The following is a 13440-nucleotide window of genomic DNA, read 5'->3' on the forward strand; positions in this document are numbered from 1 at the left end:
AGCCGCGGGCATTTCGGTGGAATGTCAAACACACGCACACACACACACACACGGCGAGCATCATCCCGCCCACGCGACAATTAATTCGAACCACAGGCAAAGGCGTCTGTTGATGCTTACGTCTTGTTGAGGTACTGTAGAGTCACGCTGATGATCTCACCGACCAGCTCGCTCTCGTCAACGTCGTAAGCGCTCACCTTCACCGGCAGCTGATCGTTCGGGTTTACCCGGGCGACGAACTCGGCGAAGAAGCGCGAGTACGCACCCAGGTAATCGCCGTCAACCACGCAGTCCGTGGCCATTGCGTGTCGCACTGCTACGCGCTGCACGTGCCGCGAAAAACGCGCGGCGCGCGCACAATGCTCCAAGACGCGCAATAAGTCTGGTGCGAGCGACACCCGGCCCAGCCTTGTTTCCTCTGGCTTATTCTACTCGTCTTACTTGGACGATAAAGCCCGACCGATATCCGTATACAGATGTTACGTCATTCATTCACTGCGGACAATCGGATACTACGGCTGCACGCGCTGCGTATGCACGTACGCACGCAAGGAACAGCCGCAGCGTTCCCATGGAACGGGAGAAAGGGTGCGAGAGGTGGAGCAGGGATGAAGCGCGCGCGCAGCGTCTTCGAAACGTCAAGCGTCCCTTCCGCTCCTCTCGCCTTCCTTTTATTAGACTGTCAGAATCGGAGTACTTCTTGCGATCGTGATGGAAAAATGAGGCACATCGAGATTGTCAGTCGGTGGAGGACGCGATTGCGCATGCCTCGACATCGGCGACCTTACGTGACGTTGTACACTTTGCATTCACTCATCGTAGTCGGTGGTTTCGTTTAGAGAGACCAGCCTTCATTGCGCATGCGCGGAGTTTGCCGACCCGCAGCTGCGTATGTGTCATTCATCGCGATAAGGATTACTTGGCGGGAAATGTATCATTATGTATTTCCTTCTCGGGCTTTCGTCCGTTACGAAACATTGTGAAATGAATGTTAAGAGAGAAAATATGAAGATCCCAACTTTCTGGGCTCCATTCCTTGAGGCGATGAACAATTCAACAATTTGATGTATGAAGGTACTTTTTGCAATCTTTTTTTTTCCAGTATTCTCATTCTTTCTTCGATTGCACAGCTCTTGAAATATAATTATATGCTTGAAACCTTCTTGATTAATAAGAAATTGATGTGTAAAAGATGATATCTTGCTATTTTATAGTTATCGAGAATACCGTTGACAATCAATCCGAGCTCGGTGAAACGCATACTCCCTCCGTCTTTTGCCAATCATAGATTGGCAGCAGTCAGGAGTAAAAATTCTAACAACAAATGATTGTTTGAATGGGAAGGCTGCAAAACTTAACATATACAGGGTGGCCCATTTTAATCCATCCAGTCGAATATCTCGAAAACCAAGCCCGGGAGAGAACAATGTTTCAGACAAAAGTTGTTTGGTTTCGAGGGGACCATAAGATGGTACCATTGGTTTGACCTTGAAAAGTTATTTGAAGGTCACATGAAGGTCACCTTTAATTTCTTAAATGGAACCTACTATTTGTCATTGCATATTCTTGTAGCTTATTTCGAGAGCTTTCCAAAACACTATAATTAAGTACCTTTTCGTTAAGTACTTTTTGAGTTATGAGGCTTGAAATAATTTCTTAATTTTACATAAACCGTAAAATATCTTGTAAAATATTCATTTTTCGATTATCTTACCTTAATACTTTTACGTACAAAATAATGAGAGGAATCAATTGGTGTAAAGAAAACACATAGTTGTTTTGAAGAAAAAATATGTAATTTGCAATTAACAATTCCATATTTTTTCTTAAAAACAACACTGGTGTTTTCTTTACACCAATTGATTCCTCTCATTATTTTGTACATAAAAGTATTAAGGTAAGATAATCGAAAAATGAATATTTTACAAGATATTTTACGGTTTATGTAAAATTAAGAAATTATTTCAAGCCTCATAACTCAAAAAGCACTTAACGAAAAGGTACTTAATTATGGTGTTTTGGAAAGCTTTCGAGATAAGCTACAAGAATGTGTAAAAATATATAGGGGGTGCCATTTAAAAAAATTGAGGTGACCTTCACGTGACCTTCAAATGACTCTTCAAGGTCAAACCAATGGTACCATCTTATGGCCCCCTCGAAACCAAACAACTTTTGTCTGAAACATTTTTCTCTCCCGGGCTTGGTTTTCGAGATATTCGACTGGATGGATTAAAATGGGCCACCCTGTATATATATCATTACATGTAATAATTTGGTTTATAAATAAATATGTATATACACATTTGTACATGCTATACTTAATTTTAAAGATCAAATCCGTCGCTTATCGTTACAATATAGTGCATCTTGAACTGAGCTGGGAAGTTTCCTTGCCCTGTTTCATCTCTTCATTCTTTATATGTAGATACGAGTTCTTGAACTCCTTCTGCATCCATTCGGGTAGAGGAACGTTCCAGTTCTCTGGTGGTTTCTCTCTTCTCTCCCAGACGTCGTTCCGACAATGCGCACCTAAACGCTCTCTTCTACGCTGCTTCTCGCTCAAGATCAGCTCGTCCTGCGATTGTCCAGAGCATTATTTTGTGATACATTAGAGCTATCGTTAAAATTATAGAATGAAATCGCTCATACGTATGCTTTTTCCGACTTATTTTTTTCCCAGTCATAACAGTTGGCATAATCAGTCTTCCATTGGCTACAATCGAGCGTTTCGCCGAATATGAAATATTGATTGAAACGAGCTCTTATACTGGTACAATCATCATATTCGGCCTTGTACATCATACATGGCCTTATCTAACAAAGAAATATAAAATTGATATGATATTCGATAAAAAGACGATACATATAATAAGTGTAAAGTACCATCCACGCATTTTCGTGGTTTATTTTTTCTTCCTTGGCTTCTCTCATGCTTATCAGTTTATCTTAACGCAATTCTTATTCTGCATAAAAAAAAAATTAAACTACTTATTATTTGCCGAACACGTGTCAAGCACGCAAGAGAGCATTAAAAATTGGGGATATAGGTTAGAATACATATTAATGCAACACAGTAAAAATTAAATTAAACAATCATCGTTGAATCTTGCTCAAAACTTATGAAAGAAGTTGTTCAACGAACTTATCTTGATATTTTAATATGCGTAATACATACAAATCTAATTGTTCATATATCCATGTTTTTTCTGTGTCAAATAGCAAAGCAGTAAATTTAGGTATGGTGGGGGACAGCATAATCGAAGAAGAGGACACAGATAGCGCTGAACAGACTCCTGTGTTAAAAATGTGTACCAGCGTTAATAACGCCATCTATGAGTCAAAAATGTGAACTAAAAGTTAATATGGCGTCATTTTCCGCGTAATATGAATAAGTCTTACGCTAATATCAATTCTAATTAATGATTAAATTTAAAACATGGGTACAAATGTAAAATAAATTTTAAAATATTAATATATTTTCAAAAAAATAAAATATTTATTGTATTATATATAAATACATATACATGTGTGTGTGTGTGTGTGTTTATAATTATATTCAACTGTATACATTGAAATTTTTCATATATCTTTTTTGATAAATTTTAAGCTGCTTTACATATGTAGTTTTCAAAATTCTTTTGAATTTTTCCGAACAAAATATTATTTACAAATATCATGAACCATGTTTTAATGAATTGTCCTGCAATTATTGTTAATAGCAATGTTTTATAATATGTATGTAATGAGAGAGAGAGAGAGAGAGAAATGTACAAGTTGTAAAACATTGATCGTTTATTATTTTTGTTAATTTTTCGAGGTTGAGGTTCATGGCAGATATTTGTCAGTTTTATTTCTGCAACTTTTATAGCATGTTTAATACATATTGTGATACATACGGACTGTTTAAATAATCCCTTTTTGGAATTTGATGTGTTTCTTTATTAAAACACACTGCATTTTTTTTAATTTCTCACAAGCTTCTCACCAAAATTCGATATGCCCACTACTGGTAGATGATAATATGCTGCCCTTAACGTTTTGTGCTGTTAATCGAGTAAGTTATTAAAAAATATATAACTTCCAAAGTTGTTGCTCTTTTTGGTAATTGTATTATTTCATTTTCTCATGTTTTGACAATTCCTGAAACAACAAATGGTAATTAATAATATTATCGTTACATTAAATAATTGAAAATGAATTGCAATACAATTTAAAATAAATAGTTAAAGACTTAACAAATAATAAAATAGAAGAAATAAAATATTAAGTGTTATATTATATTATTGTTATAATTATGTTATATTATTAATAAATGTTATATGTTGATTTCAAATTTATTATACTGTTTTACCTTCACATTTAAATTTAAGATAATATAAAATTTGCAACAGTATTACTAAAAACTTTAATTGCCTATTTTATTTTTATTTTAGATATAAGCTGTGAATCAATATGTTTATTCGTTATTTTTGGCAGTTGACGTTGCCTCAATATACTGATTATTTGTTAATCTCATATATTAAAATGATGTGATCCCATGATGCATATTTCATTTCATATCCATGAATTTAATAGTTATGTCTGTATCTAGATCTTTTGTTAAAAAATTATTTCTAATTCCTTTTAATAAATGCACATTATTATAAACCGGCACTATTTCTTTACTTTTTTATTATAAAACTTTTCTATAATATAATATAAAAAATTTTAACTATTTTTGATAATTTTTTAATAAATTAAATTTAATAAATTTTTAATTTAAAATTAATGAAAAATAAATTTGTATTTTTTAAATAATATATACATTTATAAACAAGAAAAACATATTATACATATATTTAATGGTCTTACTTACTTATACGTAAACCTTTCATTATGCAAATTATATTGCACTCATCTATTAAATAATTTATTGCAGCAACATTTGGGTCACTTTGGTCGCATATTGGTAGCAACGGTTATTAAACCAGCTATGATGATATTTAGCAATCATTTCTTTTATGCATCGTACTAATTAATGAGTTAATGCGCTATTTTTGCAATATTCATATCCCAGTGGCATCCTATTTCCTGGTTTTAAACTCCTTAAATAAAATACTATAGCATCTGCTATTTTTCTACTTCTCTTTGTACCCCAATCTTCGAAAACAATGTTTTTATCATGCTTTTTATCATATGATAAAGCAGATTGTATGAAAATTTTATACCATATTAAAGCAATATATTTATCTTTTTCATCTATAAAAATCTTTTCTTTATATATGTTTCAAGTATTTCACTATTAATCGAGTGCAGTAAGTAAAAGAATATTGGATAGTTGAGAATTTAAAGTTGTAATGGATGGACAGAGTAAATATTTAAATAGAAAATTAAAGAATTAATGAGATCTTTTATATATACAAAATGCTTTATCTTCAATAGTATATATTCTAGCTTAAAAAGATATACATATTAAAAAGAAGGAAATTATTACAAATAATAGAAAATAATGAAAAAGGAAATTATTACAAATAATGACAAATAATGAAAAAGGAAGGAAATTATTATAAAAAATTAATAAAAAATTTTATGTAGAAAGAATAAGTATGATAAAATATATTAAATAATATAATAATAAAGTTATAAAAATAAGAATGGAATATATATATATATATATATATATATATATATATATATATATACATATATACATATATATACATATAATACATATTATAAATATACAAATTAATTTCATGAATTATTAACATGACAATTATTTGTTACCTTTTGTTTGTTAAATTATGTATAACATAAATTCTAATGTTTTAATAAAATATTAATTCAGAAAGTAAGAATATTTTACTTTTTTAGCACTCAATATTAGTTAAATACCTGAGGAGGAATATTATTATTTCTTAAAATCATATTGATAAACCTTTCTCGGATTTTTATTAAAGTTAGTTTTATCTTCATTACTTTTTGAAAGAGACAGTGTTGTCTTTTGTTCTTTTCTTGCGTTCTCTTCCCTGAAACGCTGTAAAAAAAGACGTTGTAAATGTCTTTTATCTCGTCTTAATTTTATTATTGTTCCATATAAGCTTTTGACTTTGGCAATAAGCTTAGCTTTACATGTTATTTTTGGTAAATCTGGTCTATTCCATATTCTTCTTTTTGAAGAGTTTCAAAATAAAGTCAACTTTTTCTTCTAATTTGTTTAATCAATATTCATGATCTTGGATTAGCTTGAATGATTTTAGATCTTCTTTATTTTCTTGATTATTTACATGTTCCTGATTATTTATATCTTCTTGATTATTTACATGCACTTGTTGAAAAAGGTTTTCTTCTTTTATTTTGAAGATTTGTATATTTTCTTGTTGTTTATTTGTCTCTCTATGTTGTTGTTCATTATATATTTGATGTTGAACTAATTTCTCCTGCAGTTCAGTTTTAATTTGTTCTATATTTTTAACTTCTAGTAATAAATTAAATTGTTGTGATTGTTGTTGCGGCGAATTGTTAGTTATTGTGTCTATAACTGTAGTATTTTTTATAAATGGAATTGCTGTATCCTTCAAAAAACGATTATGTGGAGCACAACTATAATCTGTTTCATGGAAATGTTTATGGCAAACTTTAAATTTTTGCAAACTGTTACTGTCATAATTTTTTAAATGTTTTAAATTTAAATTATTGACCCATTCAGCACATCTTTTTCGATTTTTTGGGAACTTATGTGATGGAACTTTAACACCAGAATCACAGCCAGAAACACAACAAGCTCTTCCCATTTTTTTTTCCTGTAAAATAGATTTTTTATATAATTAATGATATAATAAAATTAATAAAAATCAATAAAAAGTAAATTATCAAATATTAATGAAAAAAATATATTAATTATAAAACAGTAAATGAGTGACAAATTATTATGACATGATGAATAATGAAATATTTAATTAAGTGCTATTTAAGATGTTTCGAAAATTGATAGAATTATTATTATTGTTGTATATTTTTTTCTTTCATAAACAATAATTATAAATTTTTAAGTTTTTAACAATCATTGATTCTATTAAAATATTTAACGACTCTGTTATTAGTATATTTATATTACGAAATTATCAATTATCTTTTATCAAATATACATACTTGAACTGTAGTGCAACTGAGAATGTGATAATAAAATTAACACTGTTAAATATTACAATACACTACAATAATATATACTGCAACGTGTTTTCAAGTGTATTTGACCCACCATATTGATTTTTTTGGAATATAGTTCATATAAAGGCTGCGTTCCAAAATTCACTGCCAGTACTGAAAATCTATAGTTTACGTGCACAGACATCTATACTATATACTAGACCGCTAACTTGCGTCAAATACATGTCCACGAAATTTATAATGTACTAAATTCTCACGCATGCGTAACGTTGGTGGACAGCAGTTACGTTTGTGATTAGTTGATGTTATGTACAATGTATATAAGTACGTAATCTGTACACTTACAGTTGAATAAAAATTATCTTTAAATAATATATAATCTTCGTTTTTAATTAAAAAATTGTTATAGCCTTTAAAATATATTAAAATATATTTAAAAGATATATATATAATTAGAATCAAGATTAAATATTATACAACATTTATATATATTTATATATATTTATATTTATTTTACAACAAAATTAAAAGTTTATAATGTGAAAAAATATAATTTTTAAGATAAAAACTTAAATATTGAACATTATTCAACTTACATTAACAACTATACTATATACGCAAATATAAAGTAATAATTCAGTTTTAAAGACAATTGGGAGAAAACTTAATATCTTTACATATCTTTTTAATCGTGTATATGTATTACATTTGTATTACATTTTTTAGTAAAAAATAAATGTTTATTAGCACACGTAAAATATAACAGACTTATTAGCTAACAGAAAATTATATATTGTACATTACTCTCTATAAAATAATATTTGTTTCGTTAATTGATGTCTTTTTCGTATAGGTTTTAAGATCTCTTCTAAATAAAACTTAGAATAAGAATGGAGTCTAATTTTAATAAATCTAGAACTTATTGCAATTATAAGACTAATTTTATGTGGCATATCCAAAATACCGACATTATCACATTCTAAGTTTGGAAATATAGATGAATCAAAAGCTAAATTATTTTTAACTCTACTTATTACTTTTAAATCTAATTGCTTAACAGTAATAGCTTAATAGTTCTGAGTAACCGTCGGTAAAACAAAACATTTGCAATATATATAACACCATCACCATATCATATCATCATCACATAATTAGTATAATGCAAGTCATGCATCAACATGTGCAACATATTTACATAAATTATAGAATAAATGTGTTTTAGCAATTATTAATTCATACAGAGATTTACAGATATTAAGAATGCATTATCAGCACACACACTCATGCTTTTATAAATAATAAACTTTATAAAGCAATTCACCTTATAAAAAATATTTATAATTTTTCATTTTATTTTTTTAATACGTAATTTTATAAGCTATTAAATAATTTCAGTAAAGCAAATGAAAAACTTGTTTGCGGAACAACTTTATAAGTTAAACTTCTTAATAAAATTATATTAAAAAAGATTGTCATGTTAATAAATTAGTAAATATTGTAAGAATTAACGTAAAATTGCTCATTCATTAATATAGTAAAATACTTTGACTTACTGAGAAATTTGATTAAGTTTAAAATAGTCTGCATTTCGTTATTCAATATTCCACAATCATAGACATAGATAGTATAAAATAAATATTATATATCTATCATTCCAATACGGAAAATCTATATTTAATGTAAATTATATATTTTGAGTAATGACAGTGAATAGCAAAATGCAGGAAGAATAGAAATACAGAATAAGCAAACCATGCTAACCTACAGTACTCATATGCTTTAGGGGAATGATAATGCAACGTTATGGCAAACCATTTTACCTCTTCAGAATAGCGTCGGCCTTGACAAGATTTATTCTTATTTCTTTTTTCATTTTGTAATAAAGGAACAAGTAAATCACCAAACTCATTACTCAATTTAGAAGCATCGTTTTCTGCCAAAATATTTTTGTCTTGTAAAGTTTTAAATAATGTTTTTAAATTTTTAATATTTTTCTCTTTACGTTGTATGCTTTTAGTTAAAGCTCTATTGTGCTTCTTCTTTGATTCCAAGCTTTGTTTTAATGCAGCTTCTTTATTATTAATAATAATATTAAACATGCTAGCTTGTTGCTCTAATCGTTCTTCCTGTAATATTTTTTGGTCTATTATTTTCTGTTTCAACATTTCATTCTCTGCAGATAACTTCTCACAATTTAAACCTGTAGCATTAAAAATAATTAAATAGTTATAAATTTATATATACCCCGTAAGCAAAATGTTAGCAGTATGTCGGCAGACTGGTAACAGGTTTAATCAAAGTACATCACAGACTGACATCAACTGCGTCCTCATTCAGCTTATATTCTGCTGACAGAGCCTGCTTACAGAATCTGACAGCAGATTGGTAGCAGAAATCCAGCAGGATCTGTTAACATGACTTGACGCTCGATTGGCGGCAAAAACCGAGCAGAATCTGTAAACATAATCTGACAACAGATTGTCGGCAGAAATCGAGCAGGATCTGCGCACGCAATCTGATGGCAAATTGACAGCAGAAACCGAACAAGATTTGGGCTTACTTATATTAATGTTGTATAAATGCAATAAAATTGATTATTACAGGTGCTAAATAAGAGTATTATCGGTGAGTTATCGATTAATTACAATTTTTTCTGATATGACATAATGTATAATAATATATGTTATATCGTAATTATTCTCACATAACGAAGGACTAGTTCAATTTAATTAAATTAATAATAAAGTAAATGATAAAAGTAAATGTAACTTGTAAAACTGGAGATGTAATTTATTTAGAATTAAATTCTTGCTTTATGCTTCAAATAGGCAGTAAATGAATAATTTACCATTTATCCTATTGATTCCAATCAGTTTAATATTCTGAATCTCATCTGTTTGTATCAGATGTCGGAAATTAAAGTGATAGAAATAGTTACTATATTTTTGATCTTTTATTAATAATCGCGACTTTATATATATTTTTGACAGATATTTGATTGCGAGAAAGTATATCACATAGCGGTAAACGAAGGAACTATCGAATCATGCAAACCCTGTTCTGCTTCTGCCGTCAATCTGCTATCAGATATTGTGTGCGCAAATCCTGCTCGGTTTCTACAGGCAATCTGACATCAAATTTCGCCGCACAGATCCTGTTCCATTTCTGCCATCAATCTGCTGTCAGTTACATTAGCAGGGTCTACTCGGTTTCTGTTGATAATCTGTTGTCCAGTTATGTGAACAGATTTTGTTATATTTCTGTTGACATTCTGCCGACATCACATGATATATCAGAACCTGCATCAATTCTGTAATCTTTCTGTCGACAAAAATTTGTAACAGATTACCTGACAAGATCTGCTTTAGCAGACTTGGCTATTGGGGTATACACTGGAAAAATTATTTTTAATTAAAGAATGTATACATACATTTTGATATCATAGAAGTAATATCATCTTGTTCCTTATCAATGGGCTGCTCACTTTGGTCAACTTGTTGCTCATTAATGAGCATAACATCATCTTGCTCAACTTGTTGCTCATCAATGAGCATAACATCATTTTGTTCAACTTGTTGCTCATCAATAAATACGACATTATTTTGGTTAGCTTCTTCATTAATGGGCTTATCATTTTTGTTCATCAATGAGCATGACATTAGTTTGCTTATGTTAGCTTCTTCTTCATCAATGAGCTTATCATTTTGTTCTTCATTAATGTGTGTGTGTGAGGGTGTGTCATTTTTATCATCTGTGATAAATACATATATTTTTTTCATATTGTTCATTATGTAACATATATTTTTTAAACTTTCAGTAAATAATGAGTAAAAAATATTCATACTTAAAATAATGTTACTTACATTTGTTGATTTTATTTCCTTTATCTTGTAGCATTTGGATTATGTTTTTATGAACATGTTGTGTTGGAAATACATCAGGTTTCAGAAATTTTCTATTTACATGCTTTGTATGAGTAAAATAATCATTATCTATAAAATGTAAACTGCATACTCGTGCATTCGAAACCAAATCATCAATTCCAGTGGCCGCAATCCAATATTTAAAACAATTTTCATTTTTAGGTGGAAATCTAAAATTATATTATTAGAATATATATCCACTTTTGAGAGTGCATTATAAAAAAGGTTATATATAACCAGAAGAATTATACATTTGCATTGTTATTGGAAAGTTTAAATTATAAAACTTTGATTGACTTATATAATAAAACTTCATTAATTATAGATAAATAATTATAATAGATTACATTTACCTATGAAATGTTATCTTGGAATGTTTTTTCCATAGACTTTTACACCCTTTAACGCTACATGCCATAGGCATATTTGTACGAAATATTTAAATCAAGACACCAAGAAACTATTACTACACCAACAAACACGATATCCACAGCTTGTGTCTTGCATTAACAATAAATTGACGCAAAAAGTATAATGAAAATTTAATATATTTACATCACTCAACTAGCTACAGGTGTCCACCATATTGGTTTTCCACCAACGTTACGCATGCGCGGCCACCATATTACATGGTTTTCGGGGACACTCTTTGCACAGACTTCTAATATAACTAGACTGCTAACTCCCCATATTTTGCTTATATAAAATGTCCTCACATTTTATGTACTAACGTGACTTATTCTGCACATGCGCAGATACCATCGATATAGATATATATCATATACTTAACCTAGCTTGCGTATGTATATACATATAAACATGCGTTATCGCAGAGCGCATGCGCAGAATAGAATACCTTTATATACCTATCTGTGATTTGTACATAAAATCGAAGCCGTCTTATATATAAGGAGTTAGCAGTCTAGTATATATAGAAGTCTGTGACTCTTTGGTCCATATTCTGAATCCTCTTTTATCGATAAAAGTGCCTCTAAAAGTGGCTTACAGCCAATCAGAAGGCTTATAAGCCACTTTTAAAGGCACTTTTATCAATAAAAGAGGATTCAGAATATGGACCTTTATGTACAAAATCAATGGGAGTTAGCGATCTATAGTTATAGTATAGATATCTGTGTTTACGTGACGTACACTATGGTCCATATTCTGAATCCTCTTTTATTGATAAAAGTGCCTTTAAAAGTGGCTTATAAGCCTTCTGATTGGCTGTAAGCCACTTTTAGAGGCACTTTTATCGATAAAAGAGGATTCAGAATATGGACCTATAGATTTTCAGTACTGGCAGTGAATTTTGGAACACAGCCTAGGTCTGTTCTTTATATAGCTGAACTGGCTGCACTGGACTGCACTAGGTTAGGTTAGGTTCGGAGGTTATCCTTTTTACTCCACATTGGGAGGAAAAAGATAACCTCTGAACTAATGCAGCCAGTTCAGCTATAAAGAACAGATCTTAAGGCCATCACACACAAAATTGCATAGCTGCATATGCATAGCATAAGACCATATGAACCAATGAGCATCGAGTATTAAATCGCCATATTGACTTACATAACATAATACTCGATGCTCATTGGTCCATATAGTCTTATGTAATGCATATGCAGCTATGCAATTTTGTGTGTGATGGCCTTAAGGCCTGTTCTTTTTAGTTGCACTGCTGCACTAGTGCAATTAGTTAGAGTGAAAGAAAGTATGTTTGTCTCTTTCTAACTTATTGCACTAATGCAGCAGTGCAGTTAAAAAGAACAGACCCCTATTGGCTGCGTTCAGCAGAAAAAGCTGCTTTGCAACTGTTGTAAAATTCGAGAGCCTGATTGGTGTATGCTCTTAATTTTGACTGAATCTAAGAGCATGCACCAATCAGATTCACGAATTTTACAACAGTTGCAAAGCAGCTTTTTCTGTTGAACGCAGCCATTAGTCCATGGGGAGCCCAGCCACAAAAAAACCGGACCGACAAACACGCAACTTTTATTCTTGACAATATGATAACCATTTTATGTGATAAAATATTTTGATTAAATATTTATATGTATATTAATAAATACTTACCGAACAATTATTTATTAACAATAAAATTTTTCTTATAAAGATAAAAATTCAATCCCGGTTAATTTTCATTAAACGTAAAGGCCCATATTCTGAATCCTCTTTTATCGATAAAAGTGCTCCTAAAAGCCTGTAGCCAATCAGAAGGTTTATATGCCACTTTAGAGGCACTTTTATCGATAAAAGAGGATTCAGAATATGGGTCTAAGTTAAAATTTCTCCAAATAATTCTGATTGGTTGATCCTAGTACTAATACTTTTCCGAGATTCCGTTTTCCGAAATTCCGACTGCCATGTGACA

General features: G+C 30.4%; 3 protein-coding genes and 1 long non-coding RNA gene across 5 annotated transcripts in view; 1 reads left to right on the plus strand and 3 right to left on the minus strand.

Moving 5' to 3' along the window:
- LOC145965370 (uncharacterized) overlaps positions 1-1334 on the minus strand; it is a 68677-nt gene extending 67343 nt beyond the window's left edge. The window contains exon 1 of the mRNA XM_083088862.1: positions 121-1334. Within this exon, the coding sequence (XP_082944988.1) occupies positions 121-302 (182 nt within the window). The 5' untranslated portion in view covers positions 303-1334. The remainder of the gene's footprint in view (positions 1-120) is intronic.
- LOC145965379 (uncharacterized) lies at positions 93-5530 on the plus strand. Its single transcript, XR_014436682.1, has 3 exons — positions 93-1074; positions 3220-4054; positions 4919-5530. It is a non-coding gene; the product is annotated as an uncharacterized LOC145965379 (long non-coding RNA).
- LOC145965376 (synaptic plasticity regulator PANTS) lies at positions 2259-3293 on the minus strand. 2 transcript variants are annotated; one of them, XM_083088873.1, is made up of 4 exons: positions 3176-3293; positions 2884-2963; positions 2650-2814; positions 2259-2575 (listed from the first exon to the last, which is right to left on the minus strand). In XM_083088873.1, exons 2-4 carry the CDS (start codon positions 2929-2931, stop codon positions 2351-2353), a joined length of 438 nt encoding a protein of 145 aa, XP_082944999.1. In that variant the 5' UTR covers positions 2932-2963; positions 3176-3293; the 3' UTR covers positions 2259-2350. The 2 variants fall into 2 exon arrangements, with proteins under 2 accessions (XP_082944999.1, XP_082945000.1); XM_083088874.1 differs by lacking the exon at positions 3176-3293 and having other exon boundaries at positions 2884-3158.
- Positions 5531-5743: 213 nt separating the features above from the next.
- Positions 5744-11709, minus strand: LOC145965372 (uncharacterized). The gene is made up of 5 exons (XM_083088867.1): positions 11426-11709; positions 11013-11242; positions 10580-10900; positions 8970-9349; positions 5744-6782 (listed from the first exon to the last, which is right to left on the minus strand). The coding sequence occupies exons 1-5, from the start codon at positions 11494-11496 to the stop codon at positions 6201-6203; spliced, it is 1584 nt and encodes a 527-aa protein (XP_082944993.1). The 5' UTR covers positions 11497-11709; the 3' UTR covers positions 5744-6200.
- Between the last annotated feature and the right edge of the window lie 1731 nt (positions 11710-13440).

Source organism: Camponotus vicinus, unplaced genomic scaffold (assembly GCF_025532165.1).
Source record: "Camponotus vicinus isolate PSW18456_S1 unplaced genomic scaffold, iyCamVici1.0 SCAF_14, whole genome shotgun sequence".
NCBI classification, from domain to species: Eukaryota; Metazoa; Arthropoda; class Insecta; order Hymenoptera; family Formicidae; genus Camponotus; species Camponotus vicinus.

Bases quoted from the DNA above. Each gene is read 5' to 3' on its own strand.
- LOC145965376 (XM_083088873.1), bottom strand. From the start codon at position 2,931: ATGAGAGAAGCCAAGGAAGAAAAAATAAACCACGAAAATGCGTGGATG. The intron at 2,815-2,883 runs GTACTTTACACT...TTTCTTTGTTAG, and splicing joins ACCACGAAAATGCGTGGATG to ATAAGGCCATGTATGATGTA. The intron at 2,576-2,649 runs GTATGAGCGATT...GGACAATCGCAG, and splicing joins ATAAGTCGGAAAAAGCATAC to GACGAGCTGATCTTGAGCGA.
- LOC145965372 (XM_083088867.1), bottom strand. From the start codon at position 11,496: ATGCCTATGGCATGTAGCGTTAAAGGGTGTAAAAGTCTATGGAAAAAA. The intron at 10,901-11,012 runs GTAAGTAACATT...TATTTATCACAG, and splicing joins AGGAAATAAAATCAACAAAT to ATGATAAAAATGACACACCC. The intron at 9,350-10,579 runs GTATGTATACAT...TTAATGCTACAG, and splicing joins TACTTCTATGATATCAAAAT to GTTTAAATTGTGAGAAGTTA.